The sequence below is a fragment of the Equus quagga genome, chromosome 3 (assembly GCF_021613505.1).
Source record: "Equus quagga isolate Etosha38 chromosome 3, UCLA_HA_Equagga_1.0, whole genome shotgun sequence".
Taxonomy (NCBI): domain Eukaryota; kingdom Metazoa; phylum Chordata; class Mammalia; order Perissodactyla; family Equidae; genus Equus; species Equus quagga.
This window is the reverse complement of record NC_060269.1, coordinates 90,084,954-90,100,679: the sequence shown is the minus strand read 5'-3', so window position 1 is coordinate 90,100,679 and position 15,726 is coordinate 90,084,954. Positions and strand designations below refer to the sequence as shown.

The 15,726-nt window shown below is 37.7% G+C and overlaps 1 protein-coding gene across 2 annotated transcripts in view; it reads left to right on the top strand.

The window, feature by feature from the left end:
* COPS4 (COP9 signalosome subunit 4) overlaps positions 1-15,267 on the top strand; it is a 45,968-nt gene extending 30,701 nt beyond the window's left edge. For both annotated transcript variants that reach the window (XM_046656791.1, XM_046656790.1), the window contains 3 exons: positions 8,465-8,580; positions 10,221-10,305; positions 14,741-15,267. In XM_046656791.1, the coding sequence (XP_046512747.1) occupies positions 8,465-8,580; positions 10,221-10,305; positions 14,741-14,874 (335 nt within the window). In that variant the 3' untranslated portion in view covers positions 14,875-15,267. The remainder of the gene's footprint in view (positions 1-8,464; positions 8,581-10,220; positions 10,306-14,740) is intronic.
* Positions 15,268-15,726: the final 459 nt, after the last annotated feature.

Sequence of the window (15,726 nt, the reverse complement as noted above, 5' to 3'; positions counted from 1 at the left end):
TGTACCCTGCAACTTTGCTGTAGTTGTTATTTCTAAAAGTTTTCCGATGGGTTCTTTGGGGTTTTTTATATATAAAATCTTGTCATCTGCAAACAGCAAGAGTTTCTCTTCTTCCTTGCCGTTTTGGATTCCTTTTATTTATTTTTCTTGCCTAATTGCTCTGGCCAAAACCTCCAGTACTATGTTGAATAAGTGTGGTGAGACTGGGTACCTTTGTCTTATTCCTCTTCTCAGAGGGATGGCTTTTAGTTTTTCCCTGTTGAGTATGATGTTGGCTGTGGGTTTGTCATATATGGCCTTTATTATGTTTAGGTACTTTCCTTCTATACTCATTTTATTGAAAGTTTTTTATCATAAACGGCTGTTGGATCTTGTCAAATGCTTTCTCTGCATCTATAGAGATGATCGTGTGGTTTTTATCCCTCATTTTGTTAATGTGGTGTATCACATTGATTTGCACATGTTGAACCATCCCTGCGTCCCTGGTATAAATCCCACTTGATCATGGTGTATGATCCTTTTAATGTATTGCTGTATTCAGTTTGCCAATATTTTGTTGAGGATTTTTGCGTCTTTGTTCATCAGCGATATTGGCCTTTAATTTTCCTTCTTTGTGTTGTCCTTGTCTTGCTTTGGGATCAGGGTAATGTTGGCCTCATAGAATGAGTTAGGAAGTTTTCTGTCTTCTTCAGTTTTTTGGAATAGTTTGAGAAGGATAGGTATTAAATCTTCTTTGAATGTTTGGTGGGATTCTCCAGAGAAGCCATCTGGTCGTGGACTTTTCTTTTTTGGGAGGTTTTTGATTACTGTTTTCAATCTCCTCACTTGTGATTGGTCTATTCAGATTCTCTATTTCTTCTTGATTCAGTTCTGAGAGGTTGTGTGAGTCTAAGAATTGATCCATTTCTTCTAAGTTATCCAATTTGTTGGCATAGAGTTTTTCATAGTATTCTCTTATAATCCTTTGTATTTCTGTAGTATCCATTGTAATTTCTCCTCTTTCATTTCTAATTTTATTTATTTGAGCCTTGTCTCTTTTTTTCTTAGTGAGCCTGGCTAAGAGTTTGTCAATTTTGTTTATCTTCTCAGAGAACCAGCTCTTAGTTTCATTGATCCTTTCTACTGTTTTTTGTTTGTTTGTTTGTTTCTATTTCATTTATTTCTGCTCTAATTTTTATTATTTCCCTCCTTCTACTAACTTTGGGCTTTGTTTGTTCTTTTCCTACTTCTGTTATGTGTAGTTTAAGATTATTTATTTGAGATTTTTCTTCTTTATTGAGGTGGGCCTGTGTTGGTATGAATTTCCCTCTGAGGACCACTTTTGCTGCATTGCATAAGAGTTTGTATGATGTATTTTTGTATTCGTCTCCAGATATTTTTTGTTTTCTCCTTTGATTTCTTCATTGTTCCATTGGTTGGTCAGTAGCATGTTGTTTAGTCTCCACATATTTGTGACTTTCCCAGCTTTTTTCTTGTAGTAGATTTCTAGTTTCGTAGCTTTATGGTCAGAAAAGATGCTTGATATGATTTCAGTCATCTTAAATTTATTGAGGCTTGCCTTGTTTCCCAATATATGGTCTATCTTTGAGAATGTTCCATGTGTACTTGAGAACAATGTGTATTCTGCTGGTTTTGAGTGAAGCGTTCTGTATATATCTATTAAGTCCATCTGGCCTAGTTTTTCGTTTAATTCCACTATTTCCTTGTTGACTTTCTGTCTGGATGATCTATCCATTGATGTAAGTGGGGTGTTGAGGTTCCCCACTACTGTAGTGTTGCTGTTAATTTCTCCCTTTAGGTCTGTTAATGTTGCTTTAAGTACTTTGCTGCTCCTGTGTTAGGTGCATATGTCTTAGTAAGTGTTATGTCTTCTTGGTGGAATGTCCCTTTTATCATTATATGCTGCCTCTCTTTGTCTCTCATTGGATTTTTTTATCTTGAAGACTGCTTTGTCCCAAATAAGTATGGGAATACCTACTTTCTTTTGCTTGCCATTTGCTTGGAATATCATCTTCCATTCCTTCACTCCAAGCCTGTGTGTTTGTCTTTAGAGCCGAGATGTGTTTCCTGGAGGCAGCTGATTGTTGGATCTTGTGGGATTTTTTTTTTTTCTGGTGAGGAAAATTGGCCCTGAGCTAACATCTGTTGCCGATCTTCCTCTTTTCGCTTGAGGAAGATTGTCACTGAGCTAACATCGGTGCTTATCGTCCTCCATTTCATATGCGGGACATTGCTACAGCATGGCTTAGTGAGTGGGGTGTAGGTCCATGCCTGGGATCCAAACCTGGAAACCCCAAGCCACCAAAGCAGAGTGCACAAAGTTAACTACTACACCACCAGGCCAGCCCTGGATCTTGCTTTTTTAATCTATCCAGCCATTCTGTGTCTTTTGATTGGAGAATTCAATCCATTTACATTTAGAGTGAGTTTTGATATATGAAGGCTTAATACTGCCAGTTTATCTCTTGTTTTCCAGTTGTTCTCTCTATTTCCCTTGTTTCTCATCCCATGTATTTCTGAGAACCATTTCAATTTGGTGATTTTCTCTGATGGTTTTCTCTTTATTTATCATTTGTGTCTCTGTTCTGATTTTTTCATATAGTGGTTACCATGAGGTTTGTATAAAAGATCTCTTAGGGGCCAGCCCAGTGGCATAGTGGTTGAGTTCATGTGCTCTGCTTTGGCAGCCCAGGGTTTGTGAGTTCAGATCCCAGGCATGGACCTACACACTGCTCATCAAGCCATGCTGTAGCAGCATCCCACATACAGAATGGAGGAAGATTGGCACACATGTTAGCTCAGTGATAATCTTCCTCAAGTGAAAAGAGGAAGATTGGCAATAGATATTAGCTCAGGGCCTGTCTTCCTCACCAAAAAAAAAAAGATCTTGTCGATGAGATAGTCCATTTTCTGATAGCCTCCTGTCTCCTTAACCTAAGCAATTTCCATCCCTTTCCTCTTCCCAAAGTTATTGTTGTCACAACTTATTCCATTTTGTGTTGTGAATTTGTGATTAAAATGAAGTGATTATAGTTATTTTTGATGCATTCCTTCCCTTTATCTTTAATTTTATAATTGTTTGCTAACTTGTTCTGATAGAGAGCTGCAATTTTCTGATTTTGTCTGTCTATTTATCTCCTTGCTCAAGGCTTTGTAAACTTTTTCTTTTTGTTTCAGGTATGAGGGCCTTGTTTATCATTTCTTGTGGGTGGGAAGTCTTTTGGTGATGAATTCCCTCAACTTTTGTTTATCTGGGGAAGTTTTTATTTCTCTATCATACCTGAAGGATAGTTTCGCTGGATAGAGTATACTTGGCAGGAAATTTTTGCCTTTCAGTATTTTGAATGTATCTTTCCACTATCCTGTAGCCTGTAAGTTTTCTGCTGAAAAGTCTGCTGAAAGCCTGATAGCTGTTCCTTTGTGGGGTATTTTCTTCTTTGGTGCCCTTAATAGTTTTTCTTTGTCATTGACTGGCTGGTTTTGCTGATATATGCCTTGGAGAAGGTCCTTTTACATTGATGTAATTAGGAGTTCTGTTGGCTTCATTTAGTTGTAATTCCAGTTTCATACCCAGGTTTGGGAAGTTCTCAACTATTATTTCTTTGAACAAGTTCTCTGCTCCTTTCTCCTTCTCTTCTCCGTCTGGAATACCTATAGTCCTTATGTTGCATTTCCTAATTGCCGGATATTTCTCAGAGAATTTCTTCGTTTCTTTTTAGTCTTAGTTCTCTCCTCCTCCACCTGAAGGATTTCTGTATTTCTGTCCTCTAAATTACTAATTCTGTCCTCCATAATGTCAACTCTGTTTGTTTTTTTTTTGTAAGATTCTCTCTGAGCCTAACACCTGTTGCCAAGCTTCCACTTTTTTTTTTTGGCGTGAGGAAGATTAGCCTTCAACTAACATCTGTGCCACTCTTCCTCCACTTTGCTTGTGGCTTGCTGCCACAGCATGGCTTGATGAGGTGTAGGTCCATGCCCGGAATCTGAACCTGTGAACCTGGGCCACCACAGCAGAATGTAGTGGACTTAACCACTTCACCACGGAGCTGGCCCCTCAGCTATGTTTTTTAAGGATTCTAGATTGTTTTTTGTCTTGTTCATGTGTTCTGCATCTCTAGCATTTGTTTGGTTTTTTTTTATATAGTTTCAGTCTCTTTTGTGAAGAATTCCTTTTGCTCATTAATTTTATTCCTTAGTTTGTTCAACTGTCTTGCTGAGTTTTCTTGTAGCACATTGAGTTGCTTTATGATAACTATTTTGCACTCTCTGTCATTTAGATTGTAAATTTCTTTGACTTCAGGGTTTTTTTTTTTTTTTGAGACTTGTCATTTTCCTTCTGCTCTGGAGTGTTAATGCATTTCTTCATAGTATTTGATGGAGTGAACCTTTGCTGGCACATAGTTGTAGTATCTGGTTCCAGATTCCGCCTGCCACCACTGGTGGGGAGTGAGGCAGGAGCTGTGTTTTCTGGACCCACCGCATTCTTTGGAAGTTGTGCCAATAGAGCTCTCTGTGTTTGCCCACTGGCCACCACTACTTCACACACACAGGCACAGGCACTCTGGTACAGATGTGCTGCCCTGGCCAACTGGCCTATTTGCCTGGGCCGATCTGGTGTGCCACGCAGGAGGTGGGTGCTTTCTTTCATGCATGCAATCCCATGTGATGCTGTATGATCCCTCTCTGCACTCACTGGCAGCCCGCCTGTGCTGCTTGGCTTGGTGGAGGTGCTGACATGGTGTCTGAGCCACCTCAGTGTGGGGTGTTCCCATGGTCTGGGAAGCAACTCTGAGAGCATAAGTGTTCCCACAGAGGGCTGCCTGATCCCCCATCTCCTCTCAGTCATGCACCAGCTGCTGTGTGACATCCCGTGCCCTAGATCACTGCTGTTGGGGAGGGGGAGGAGATTCACTTACCTCCTTCCACTGCTTCCCAGGGATCCCGTCCCCCCACCTTCAGGGGTATGGCTGCGTGGATCTCTTAGACGTCAGTTTGTGCTGTGTGGATGTCCTCTTTTGGTTAATGAATGTCCTTTTCATTGTATCTTAGCGAGGATAGACTAAGGGAACAGCTCACTCCACCATGATGCTCACATCCCCTTTCATTTACTTTCAGTTAATTTTTATAAGTGGTATAAGGTAGGGGTTCAGCTTTGTTCTTTTCCATCTGGATCTTCAGTTGTCCCAGCATCATTTGTTGAAAAGGCTACTATTTCCCCATTAAATTGTCTTGGCACCCTTGTTGACAATCAATTTTCTGTAAATGTGAGGGTTTTTTTCTGGACTCTGAATTCTATTCCATTATTCTGTATGCCTGTCCTTCTGGCAGTACCACACTGTCTTGGTTGCTGTATCTTTGTAGTAAGTTTTGAAATCATAAAGTGTAAGTCCCCAAACTTTGTTTTTTTTCAAGATTGTTTTGGTTCTCCTGAGTCCCTTGAATTTCCATTTGAATTTTAAGGTCAGCTTGTCAGTTTCTGCAAAGAAGCCAGCAGGGTTTTGTGTGTTTGTTTGTTTTTTGAGGAATATTGGCCCTGAGCTAACATCTGTGCCCATCTTCCTCTACTTTATATGTGGGACACCTGCCACAGCATGGCTTGATAAGCAGTGCTTAGGTCCACACCTGGGATCTGAACCGGTGAACCCCAGGCCCCCGAAGCGGAATGTGTGCACTTAACCACTGTGCCACTGGGCCAGCCCCAGCAGGGGTTTTGATAGGAATTGCAGTGAATCTGTAGATCAATTTGGGGAGTTTTGCCATCTTAAGGATATTAAGTGTTGCATACATTTCTGTTTATTTAGATCTTTAATTTCTTTCAGCAATGTTTTGTACTTTTCAGACTATGAGGTTTATATTTTTATTCCTAAGTGCCTTGTTCTTTTTGATGCTATTTTAAACAGAATTATAGTCAGCCCTCTGTATCTGCGGGTTCTACCTCCTTAGATTCAACCAACCACAGATTGAAAGGCCTATGATGGTTGTGTCTATGCTGATCATGTACAGACTTTTTTTTCTTGTTATTATTCCCTAAACAGTATAGTATAACAGCTATTTACATAGCATTTACAAGTAATCTAGAGATGATTTAAAATATACGGGAGGATGTACATAGGTTACGTGCAAACACTGTGTCATTTTATATGAGGGACTTTGAGCATCAGTGGATTTTGGTATCCACAGGGAGTCCTGGAAGCAGTTCCCTCCCCCTGGATTCCCAGGGACAACTGTATTTTCTTAATTTCATTTTTGGCATGTTCATTGATGCTGTGTAGAAATACAACTGATTTTTGTAATATCTTAGTCTGTTTTGGCTGTTTTAAAAAAATATCACAGAGTAGGTGGCTTATAAACAACAGAGACTTATTTCTCACAGTTTTTGAGGCTGGGAAATTGAAGGTCAAGGTGCTGGCAGATTCAGTGTCTGATGAGGGCCCACTTCCTGGTTCATAGACGGCTGTCTTCCCACTGTGTCTTCACATGGTGGAAGGGATGAGGGAGCTCTCTGATGTCTCTTTGATAAGGGCACTAAACCCATTCATGAGGGCTCCAACCCTTGAGACCTAATCACCTTCCAAGGCCCCCATCTCCAAATACCATCACGTTAGGGATTAGGTTTCAATATTGAATTTTGTGGGGATACAAACAATCAGTCTTTAGCATGTAGATACGTATATTTTTACAAGTTTCACCTTTAGCAAATTTCAGTTCTGCCATTACTAAGCACTAGTCCTATTTCAGAGCTGCTGAATTAGTGAAGTAATAATTATCTCACTTACCACATAAATAATTTTGAGAATTAAGGTTTAAAAAGTAACTACCACATCTTTATCTTTCATTTTTTCCCCCATCTAAAGGGTGTATTGCTGTACTGCTTTTTAAAAAAATTGTGGTAAAATATACATAACATAAAATTTACCCATTTAAAGCATTTTTACAGTGTAGTTCAGTCACATTAAGTACATTCCCATTGTTGTGAATCACTAGCATGCATGTCTGCAAATTTTTATCTTCTCAAAGTAAAACTCCATACTCATTAAACATTAACTTCACATCCTCCCCTCCCTCAGCCTGCTGTACTGTTTACTGACATGGAGTAGACAGGGAGAGGAACAGGCCTGAGGAGAGAAAGCAAGAAGTCCTCTTTTGAACATATTAAATTTGAGGTGTTTATAAAACTTCCAAGTAGAGGTCTTATTTAGAGAGCTGGATGTATAAACCTGAGCTCAAAAGAGAGATCTGGATTAGAGAGAGGTATGTGATAGTCATCAGCATATCGATGGTATTGAAACAATATAGAAAGAAAGAACAGATGAGGGTGTAAAATTGTGCCCTCTAATTTTCGAGCTAAGAGTGAGAAGGAAGAACCAGCAAGGGAGACTGAAAGACAGGAGTTAAGACATAGGAGTTAACTAGAAGAGTATAGATAGAAGTCTAGAAAAGGGCGACTGGAACATTACGAGAGAGGGGTTCACAGAATGCTTCCCTTGGAGGCTCTAAGTATATCTTGTCCACAGCACCTGTCATAGTACTTGGCCTGTAGTAAGTGCTCAATAGAAATATCAAATAAGAATGGATAAGGGGTCAAAAGGTACAAACTTCCAGTTGTGAGGTAATTTCTGGGAATGTAATGTGCAGCATGGTGACTGTAGTTAACAATACTGTGTTGTGTATTTGAAAGTTGCTAAGAGAGTAGATTTTAAAAGTTCTTATCACAAGAAAAAAAATTTGTAACTGTGAAGTGATGGATGTTAACTAAATTTATTGTGGTAATCATTTTGCAATATATACATATATCAAATCATTATGCTTTACACCTTAAACTAATACAATATTATATTATCAATTATATTTCAATAAAACTGAGGGAAAAGAAAGAATAGTGTGAGCCGAGCAGTCTAACACCTTCTGGATGGGGCCTTAGGTCCAGAACTCTGTCAGGTCCTTTGTTACCTCCCTTGGGAGGATGCCATGCCTCATCTCTCATATGAAGGGAGCGGATCCAGCCTTCTAGAAATTTTTCACATTCCCTCAGAGCAAGGTGCTTGTGGGGTGCCCAAAAGAATAGAGATCAGGGACTTTTTCAAGCTTGTAGAACAGGTTGCATGATTGTTTTGCCACTGCTTGCTAATAGAAGTTTATGCTTGTAGCAGGAAAAGAAAAGTTAGTGAATCCGGTAGCCAGCCTAAGGAGGCAAAACCCCCCCAAACCCAAAGGGTTTAATCTATTCAACTAGTTAGTAACTACTTGCCAATCACTCATTTTCTAAATATGGTATTTGTATTTAATTGTATATTAAACTATATCAAATAAGGCATTTTGGTTACTTTTTAAATTTTGATAGGAGAAATAAAGACAGTAGTTATGAATTATTATAAGCCTAGAAGTTTTAGAGGAAAAGGATGCATCTTTTAAGAGTTTAAAACTAGTTTCAAACTTTCAACTGTTTAATTTATATTTATTTAAGGTTCCAGCATTTTGGACAGAGCTGTTATTGAACACAATTTGTTGTCTGCAAGCAAATTATATAATAATATTACCTTCGAAGAACTTGGAGCTCTTTTAGAGATCCCTGCAGCTAAGGTATTTTCTTGTTTCCAATACATAAAAAGAAAGTTGAGACTAAACTATTGAGGTAATGAGAAAATAAAATATATAATTGATAAATGTTGGCAGCTTCAACAAAAAGATACATAAAAAGCTCAGGTAAATGGAAATAAATTATTTGAATATTAAAATAGTGCTATAATGGAATTGTCTGTGTTTTGGTTTTTTTAAACTGTACTTTATGATAAAGTGACCTCAAATGAAAATCTTAAAGGGTTGCAGGTTATGATACCCATTTTGTGAGAATCTCATTGTTTAGAGTCTGGGTTTTTGTTTTTGTTTTTTCCTTTGGTGAGGAAGACTGGCTCTGAGTGAACATCTGTTGCCAGTCTTCCTCCTTTTGCTTGAGGAAGATTGTCCCTGAGCTAACATCTGTCCAATTAGTGTCTGTTTAAATCCACTTCTTAGTGGTTTCTGATTTCTGACTAACTTAAGATTTTGATACATGCTTTAGTTCTTTTTTCTGCCCTAGATTGACTCAAAGGTTAAGTATTTCATCTCTTTGAGAGAATGACTGTGGTGATACTCCAGGCTCGTCTATTGTAACTTCTGTGCTCAATTTAACTTAAGAAGTTGACTGAGTTACTACGGAATTAATTTCATTCTTAGTCATGATAAGCATTTAATTGGCTATGCACAAGTTCCAACAAAGTACCAGTAATATTTAGTGGGTCTTTCAGGTGTTATTTAAAAAGCATTCTCTTAATTTTAAATAATAGTAAAAGCAAGCAGTCAACCTTCACTTTACCTAACTTGCAAACCTTAAAGTCCTGTAGTTAGGGGATCATGTCCCCTCTTATCTATTAGTGGAATTTTAATTTAGTGTTTTCTAACACAAATCCTTTACATGTACACATTGAGTGCACAGTAAAGAAAGTGGAACAATATGGGAACCAAGGCTTTAGTTACCATGAAAAGAGGCTTTCTTCTTAGGCTTTGAGGCATGGTCCCTTGCTGAGACTAAGGGACATGAGTATATTTTTAACAATAAATGCTAGTCACAGTCTGTTCAGGAGTGATTCAGGGTTGATTGCGAAGATGGTCAGTATTACTGAAATAAGTCACAACCCAGTTTGCTTACATAGAGTATAGGGAAACGTGTCTTTAGGAGCTAGGTAGAGGACCTTTTGCTCTCCTTTAATTGTCTTTTAAATTCTTCTAATTCCCTTTTAAGTTTGAAAATCTATTCTTCCTTTCACCATTTCCTTCAAAAATATTATTTTCTTAAAGAGTTTTTGGGGTGATAAAGACTGTGAAAATTGAAATGAAATAAGAAAAACTAGTGGTTTTTTTTGAGGTATGGATCCCAGTGAGAAGAAAAATTGTTAGTTTGATTTTCAGCAGAGGAAAATCTATAAGAGGGCTAGATTCTTGTCCCAAATCTCACAAGAAAAACAGATCCTGATTAACTTAAGATAATGGTTTGAACCTGGAAAGAATTGGGGTGATTTAATAGGCAGATTTCCAGGATTTACTCTTGTGATGAATGGCAGATGAACACATATGTACAACTTAGGGGTGGGTGGCTAAACCAAGAGCTTTCAGTTCTCATCATATGAGACTAACGATTAGATGTGATAATTAAAGTGTCTGAGAGTTTGTTTGTTTTTTAACAGGCAGAAAAGATAGCATCACAAATGATAACAGAAGGCCGTATGAATGGATTTATTGATCAGATTGATGGAATAGTTCATTTTGAAAGTAAGAAGTTTTGCTTATTTTTGTCATAATGAAATGGCAGTAAAGTGTTATATGTTTATGATTAAAACATGTTGAATAATTTCCTTTGACCCAGAATCTTACGACTGGAATGAGCTTATTTCCCAAAGAAATAATTTAAAGTAATTTTTATGAATTTATATTCATGAATCTACTTAATGGAGCGTTTTCTATCCTGCAGAAAATTTTGAAACTGAAGTAGTTATATCAATACATTCATTTACTCATCAAACATTTGTTGACCACATACCGTAGATCGGGCATGTGGAAATGACAGTTACATTTCCTATTCAGCAGCTCATTCTAACAAATGCCCTTTTATCTTTCAGGCCTCATCTTTCCTTTTCAGCATATTCAATAGGGTTGATCACTCACTCCTTTTTGAACCCCTCGCTCTCTTGGCCCCCATTGTCTTGACCTCTGTCATCTTCACCCTGTCTTCCTGCCTTCCCTCCTCCTTCTCCAGGCATGCTTCCCAGTCATCTTTGTAGATTCTGTAGTGCCTCTAATTTAAATGTTGGGTTGCTTAGGGCTTACTCCTAAGCCTTCTTCTCCTCATTCTCCTAAGTTTCCCTAGGTATCTCATCTATTCCCATTGACTCAGTTACCATCTCTATGAAGACAATGCTTAGATTTTCCTTTCTAGTCTACATCTCACCGAGTCCCAGACCCAGTGACTCTGACTACTGAGCTTTTCCCACCTGATTGTTTCGTGAGCATCTCGGAATGAACATATCCAAAACTGAATTCATTATCTCCCCTCCATACCTGCCTCCCACAACAACAACCAACTCACCAGCCATCCAAAAACTGCATTGTTCACTTTCTCCAGCATTTCTTATCCTTGACCCCTATTCTTCTTTACTGCCTGGAATCCTTTCAATTTTACCTCCTAGCTGTATCTGGAATCCATGTACTTTTCTTCATTTCTTACTATCACCAGCCTATTCTGAACCCCTACAACCCCTTCTGGGTTTGGGGAAGTAGCCTCTTGACTTTTTTCTCACATCTACAATTGCTCCTGTCTAGTCCATTAGCCCTAGTATAGCCAGAGTCATTGTGATCTTTTAAAAATGCAAACAAAAAGAAAAAATAAGTAAAAAATTATTAAAACATGTTACTCTCTTCCTTGACACACTAATGAATGGCTTTCTCATTGCTTGTAGAACAAAGTTCTAGAAAGTCTCCAAAAGCTCCCACATGATTTTTTTAGCTTTCTCTTCTCAGTCCAGCCATAGAGGTCCTTTTGTTTTTTCCAGCATTGTAAATTCTTCCCTCATCAAACATTCTGAAATATCCACCCCTCTCCACAACCAACCTCTCAAGCTATCTTCTATTTGTCCCCATGTCTTAGTTTGAGAACATTACTCACTAATGATTTTCTTGACTCCCCAGGTTAGGTATAGCTTTAAGTTATATGTTCTTGTCACCCTGAATTCCTTCCTAGCATTAATCATAATTATTTTCATTTCTGTAGCTATTTGTCTAAATGTCTGTTTCTACTTCCAAGCTAAGCTTCCTAATGGTAGATGTTAAGTCTCTCTTGTTCTCCATGGTATATCCAACATCTGTTCCAGTGCCTGCCACGTAATAAGTGGCAAATAAATCAGTATGGAATAAACAAACATAGTATATGATGAATAATATAGCAGAGGGGTCACCAAGTGAAAGGACAACTTAAATTAATATATTCTCACTTCATAGAATGTGGAATATTTTTCTTGGATTTAAAAAATTACAGTGATAAATATGCTGATAATAACAAGCAAAGCATTACAAGGATAAAGAAAGGAAGAGTTCATATTATCTTTTTACTTCCACTCCCTTCCTCTAATCCCAGCTCCCTGGCATGACTAATAATAGTCTAAAGTCTTGTGTCTTTCTACATGCTTATACAGATAAGTAAAACCATAGAGAGATTTTTAAGTGACGTTATAAAGTACATAGTATTCTACAATTGTTTTTAAAAGTTAATGTACCGTGGACATGTTTTCAAGTCAGTAGATACAAATCTAATTTGTTTTAATAGCAGCTAGTATTTCATGGAGTTCGACTATTCAGCTGTTGATGGCCATTCAGGTGGTTCCCTGGTGCGTATCTTTATGTCCTGGTACACTTAGTTCTACAGAACAGAGTCTCAAAAGTTGCATCCTTTGTGGCATAGGTCTTTTGGTTTTTAATAGCTGCTACCAATTTGCTCTCCAGAAAGATGTAGCCATTTATACTTTCACCAATATGAGAGAATGAGTCAATAGCTGGTTCTTCTTCTTTTTATCTGTTGCCAGTTGATGGGAGGAAATATTAAATTATTTTTCTGTTTATTTCCTTGGCTGTAGTGAAGTTTGATAGCTTTACATGTATTAGCCATTAGCGTTTCCTCTTCTATGAACTGATGTTACTTTTTCTTGTCTATTTTCTTCTTCCCCCAAGCCCTCTCCTTCAGACGTCCCAGGGTAAATTTGCTGTAGCTTTTGGCTTAATGATAATTTTAACTCTTTGTTTGCTATGTGCATTACAAATATTTTTCTTATTCTATCAGTTGTGTTTCTGTAAGGCAATGCATACCATAAACACATTTTGTGGCCAAATGTGTCCATTTTTAATTTTATGGCTTTTGAGTTTCCTGTATTGATTAAGAAGGTCTCCTTCACCTTGGAGTAAAACTAATATTTTTCTAAAATTTCTAATTTTTTATTTGTTGTATATTTAAAATTTTAATCTGTCTACAGTTCATTTTTGTGTATAATTTTAAGCTATCATCTAGTTTTTTAAAGATGGATCGCCAATTATGCAAGTATCATTTATTAAATAAAACATGCTTTCTGGTCTGTGACTTATATTAAGTTTCACATGTATTTTTAGATCTATTTTTATATTCCACTGATCTCTAACAGTATGGTAATAAACCAATTTATAGTAAATTTTACTATTGGTAAAGTAACTACTGTCCCTCTACTTAGTTTTTTAATTGAATTGAAATTCATGTAACATAAAATTAACCGTTTTAAAGTGAACAACTCAGTGTCATTTAGTTTATTCACAATGTTGTGCAGCCACCATCTCTACCTAGTTCCAAAACATTCCATCTCCCCAAAAGGAAAGCTGTGCCCATTAAGCACTTACTTCTCATTCCTCCCCCTCCCCAGCCACTGGCAACCACCAATCTGTATTCTGGTCTATGGGTTTATCTATTGATGGATATTTCATATAAATGGAATCATGCAATATGTGACCTTTTGGCTTCTTTCACTTAACATAGTGTTTTCATGTTTCATTTAGGTTGTAGCATATAGTCAGTACTTCATGCCTTTTTAAGACTGAATAATATTCCATTGTATAGGTGTACCACAATCCTACCACTGGTTTTAATTTTCAAAATTATCTTGGCTATTCTCAAACATCAATTCTTCCATGTTAACTTTAATAATTTTGTCCTGTTTAGAAAGCAAAACAGAGAAAAGGGGGATTGTCTTTGGAATTTTGTTAAATTTATATATTAATAGGAGAGGATTGATATTTTTATGATATTGCATCTTTCCATCTAGGAATGTGATTTGGTCTACTCAAGTTATTTTTATGTTTTTAATTTAGATTTTTTTTTTTGAGGAAGATTAGCCCTGAGCTAACTACTGCCAATCCTCCTCTTTTTGCTGAGGAAGACTGGCCCTGAGCTAACATCCATGCCCATCTTCCTCTACTTTATATGTGGGATGCCTACCACAGCATGGCTTGCCAAGCGGTGTCATGTCCGCACCCGGGATCCGAACCAGTGAACCCCGGGCCGCCGAGAAGCGGAACGTGAGAACTTAACTGCTGCACCACCGGGCCGGCCCCCTTAATTTAGATTTTATAGATGTTTTTCTTCCTTAATTCTGTGCCCATTTTTGTGAATTTTGGTGCTGTTTTGAATGAGATTTTCCCCCCCAGTTTTTTATTTCTAACTACATATTGCTGATATAGAGAAAAACCTGCTAGATTCATGGTGAGTTTTTTGTTCTGGGTTTGAATATTAAAATATTTATCCTTCAGAGTCATGGTAGAGACAGCCTTGAATATATAGATTTACTTTCCCCAGTAGGTGGCAGTGTCTTATGAGTCAGTAAACATTGGGGATGAGACAGTTGGCTTCAGTGAAGCTGTCTTATTGCGGTTGTGGTTGAGATTGGTTGGTTGGTTTTATTTTGTTTTCGTGAATAGTAATAATATGTATCTGTGTGTATATATACTTTTGTTTTATATTTTGTGCCAGTGATTTGGGTACTTTTCTTAATTATTGCTTAATCAGCTTAATTTTATTAGCCACAATTTTTGGGGTAAACTTCTAAAAATTATACTACTGTATTTATCTTTTAACTCACATTTGCTATGAATACAAAGGAGTAATTTCAACTTTGTACATTATTCCTTTTTTCTTTAGCACGAGAAGCCCTGCCAACATGGGACAAACAGATCCAGTCACTTTGTTTCCAAGTGAATAACCTTTTGGAGAAAATTAGTCAGACAGCACCAGAATGGACAGCACAAGCCATGGAAGCCCAGATGGCCCAGTGACTCCCTGCAGAACCTCTGTGCACACTACATCTTTTTCCTTGTTGTACAGATTGATTTCACTCTCTCTCCAAAGCATTTGCATCATGACCTTACATATTTCCATTCCTTTTATGCTGGATTCTATTTAAAGAAGACATTATCAGAGCAGGAAGTACAAGCATTTAAAAATACGTAGTTCCCATGTATTCAGGGTCTCTGTGCATCAAACTAAGATGTTTTGAAAGCTTTTTCTTTAAATGGAATAAGTGAAATATCTGTGGCTGAAAAGTTTGGGATTTGTGATAACTTTGTAGTCATGTAAAACTTAAGTGCTTTGTGCCTCTCCAAATGTGATTATTCTAATAAATGGAGAAGTGAGCCAAATAAAGTAGTACTTTGTTTTCAATTAGTAAACAGTGTTTTGTTCCTTTTTCCTTTCAGTTAGCAGATAGTGATTTATACCATATGCTAGAAATGCAAAGATAAGCCATACTGCGTGTTCTGCAGGCATTCCCAGAGTCTCAGAGCCAGTAGACAGAAGTGTAAATCCTGTAGTCGTACCAAGTACTGGAGCACACGAGCAGGAGCTTGTCATTTGGCAGAGAGGGATCAGGGAAGGCTCCTTGGAGAGGGTTATTTCAACTTCGCTTTATAGAGAAAATGAGGAAAGGAATTTTTTTAAAAAGTTTGTGGGTGACTACCAGTTTGAGCTCCAGCGTGTGAAGAGCTTGGAAGTCGTCACTCCATCTTGACAAGAAAAAAGCTGAACAGGCTGAAAATCAATGGCTTTTCTTAGATCCACCAGAGAAGTGAGGTCACAGGGCAAAGCACCCCCGTACCCCCCTACTCCCCCCACCCTTCACCCCCCACCAA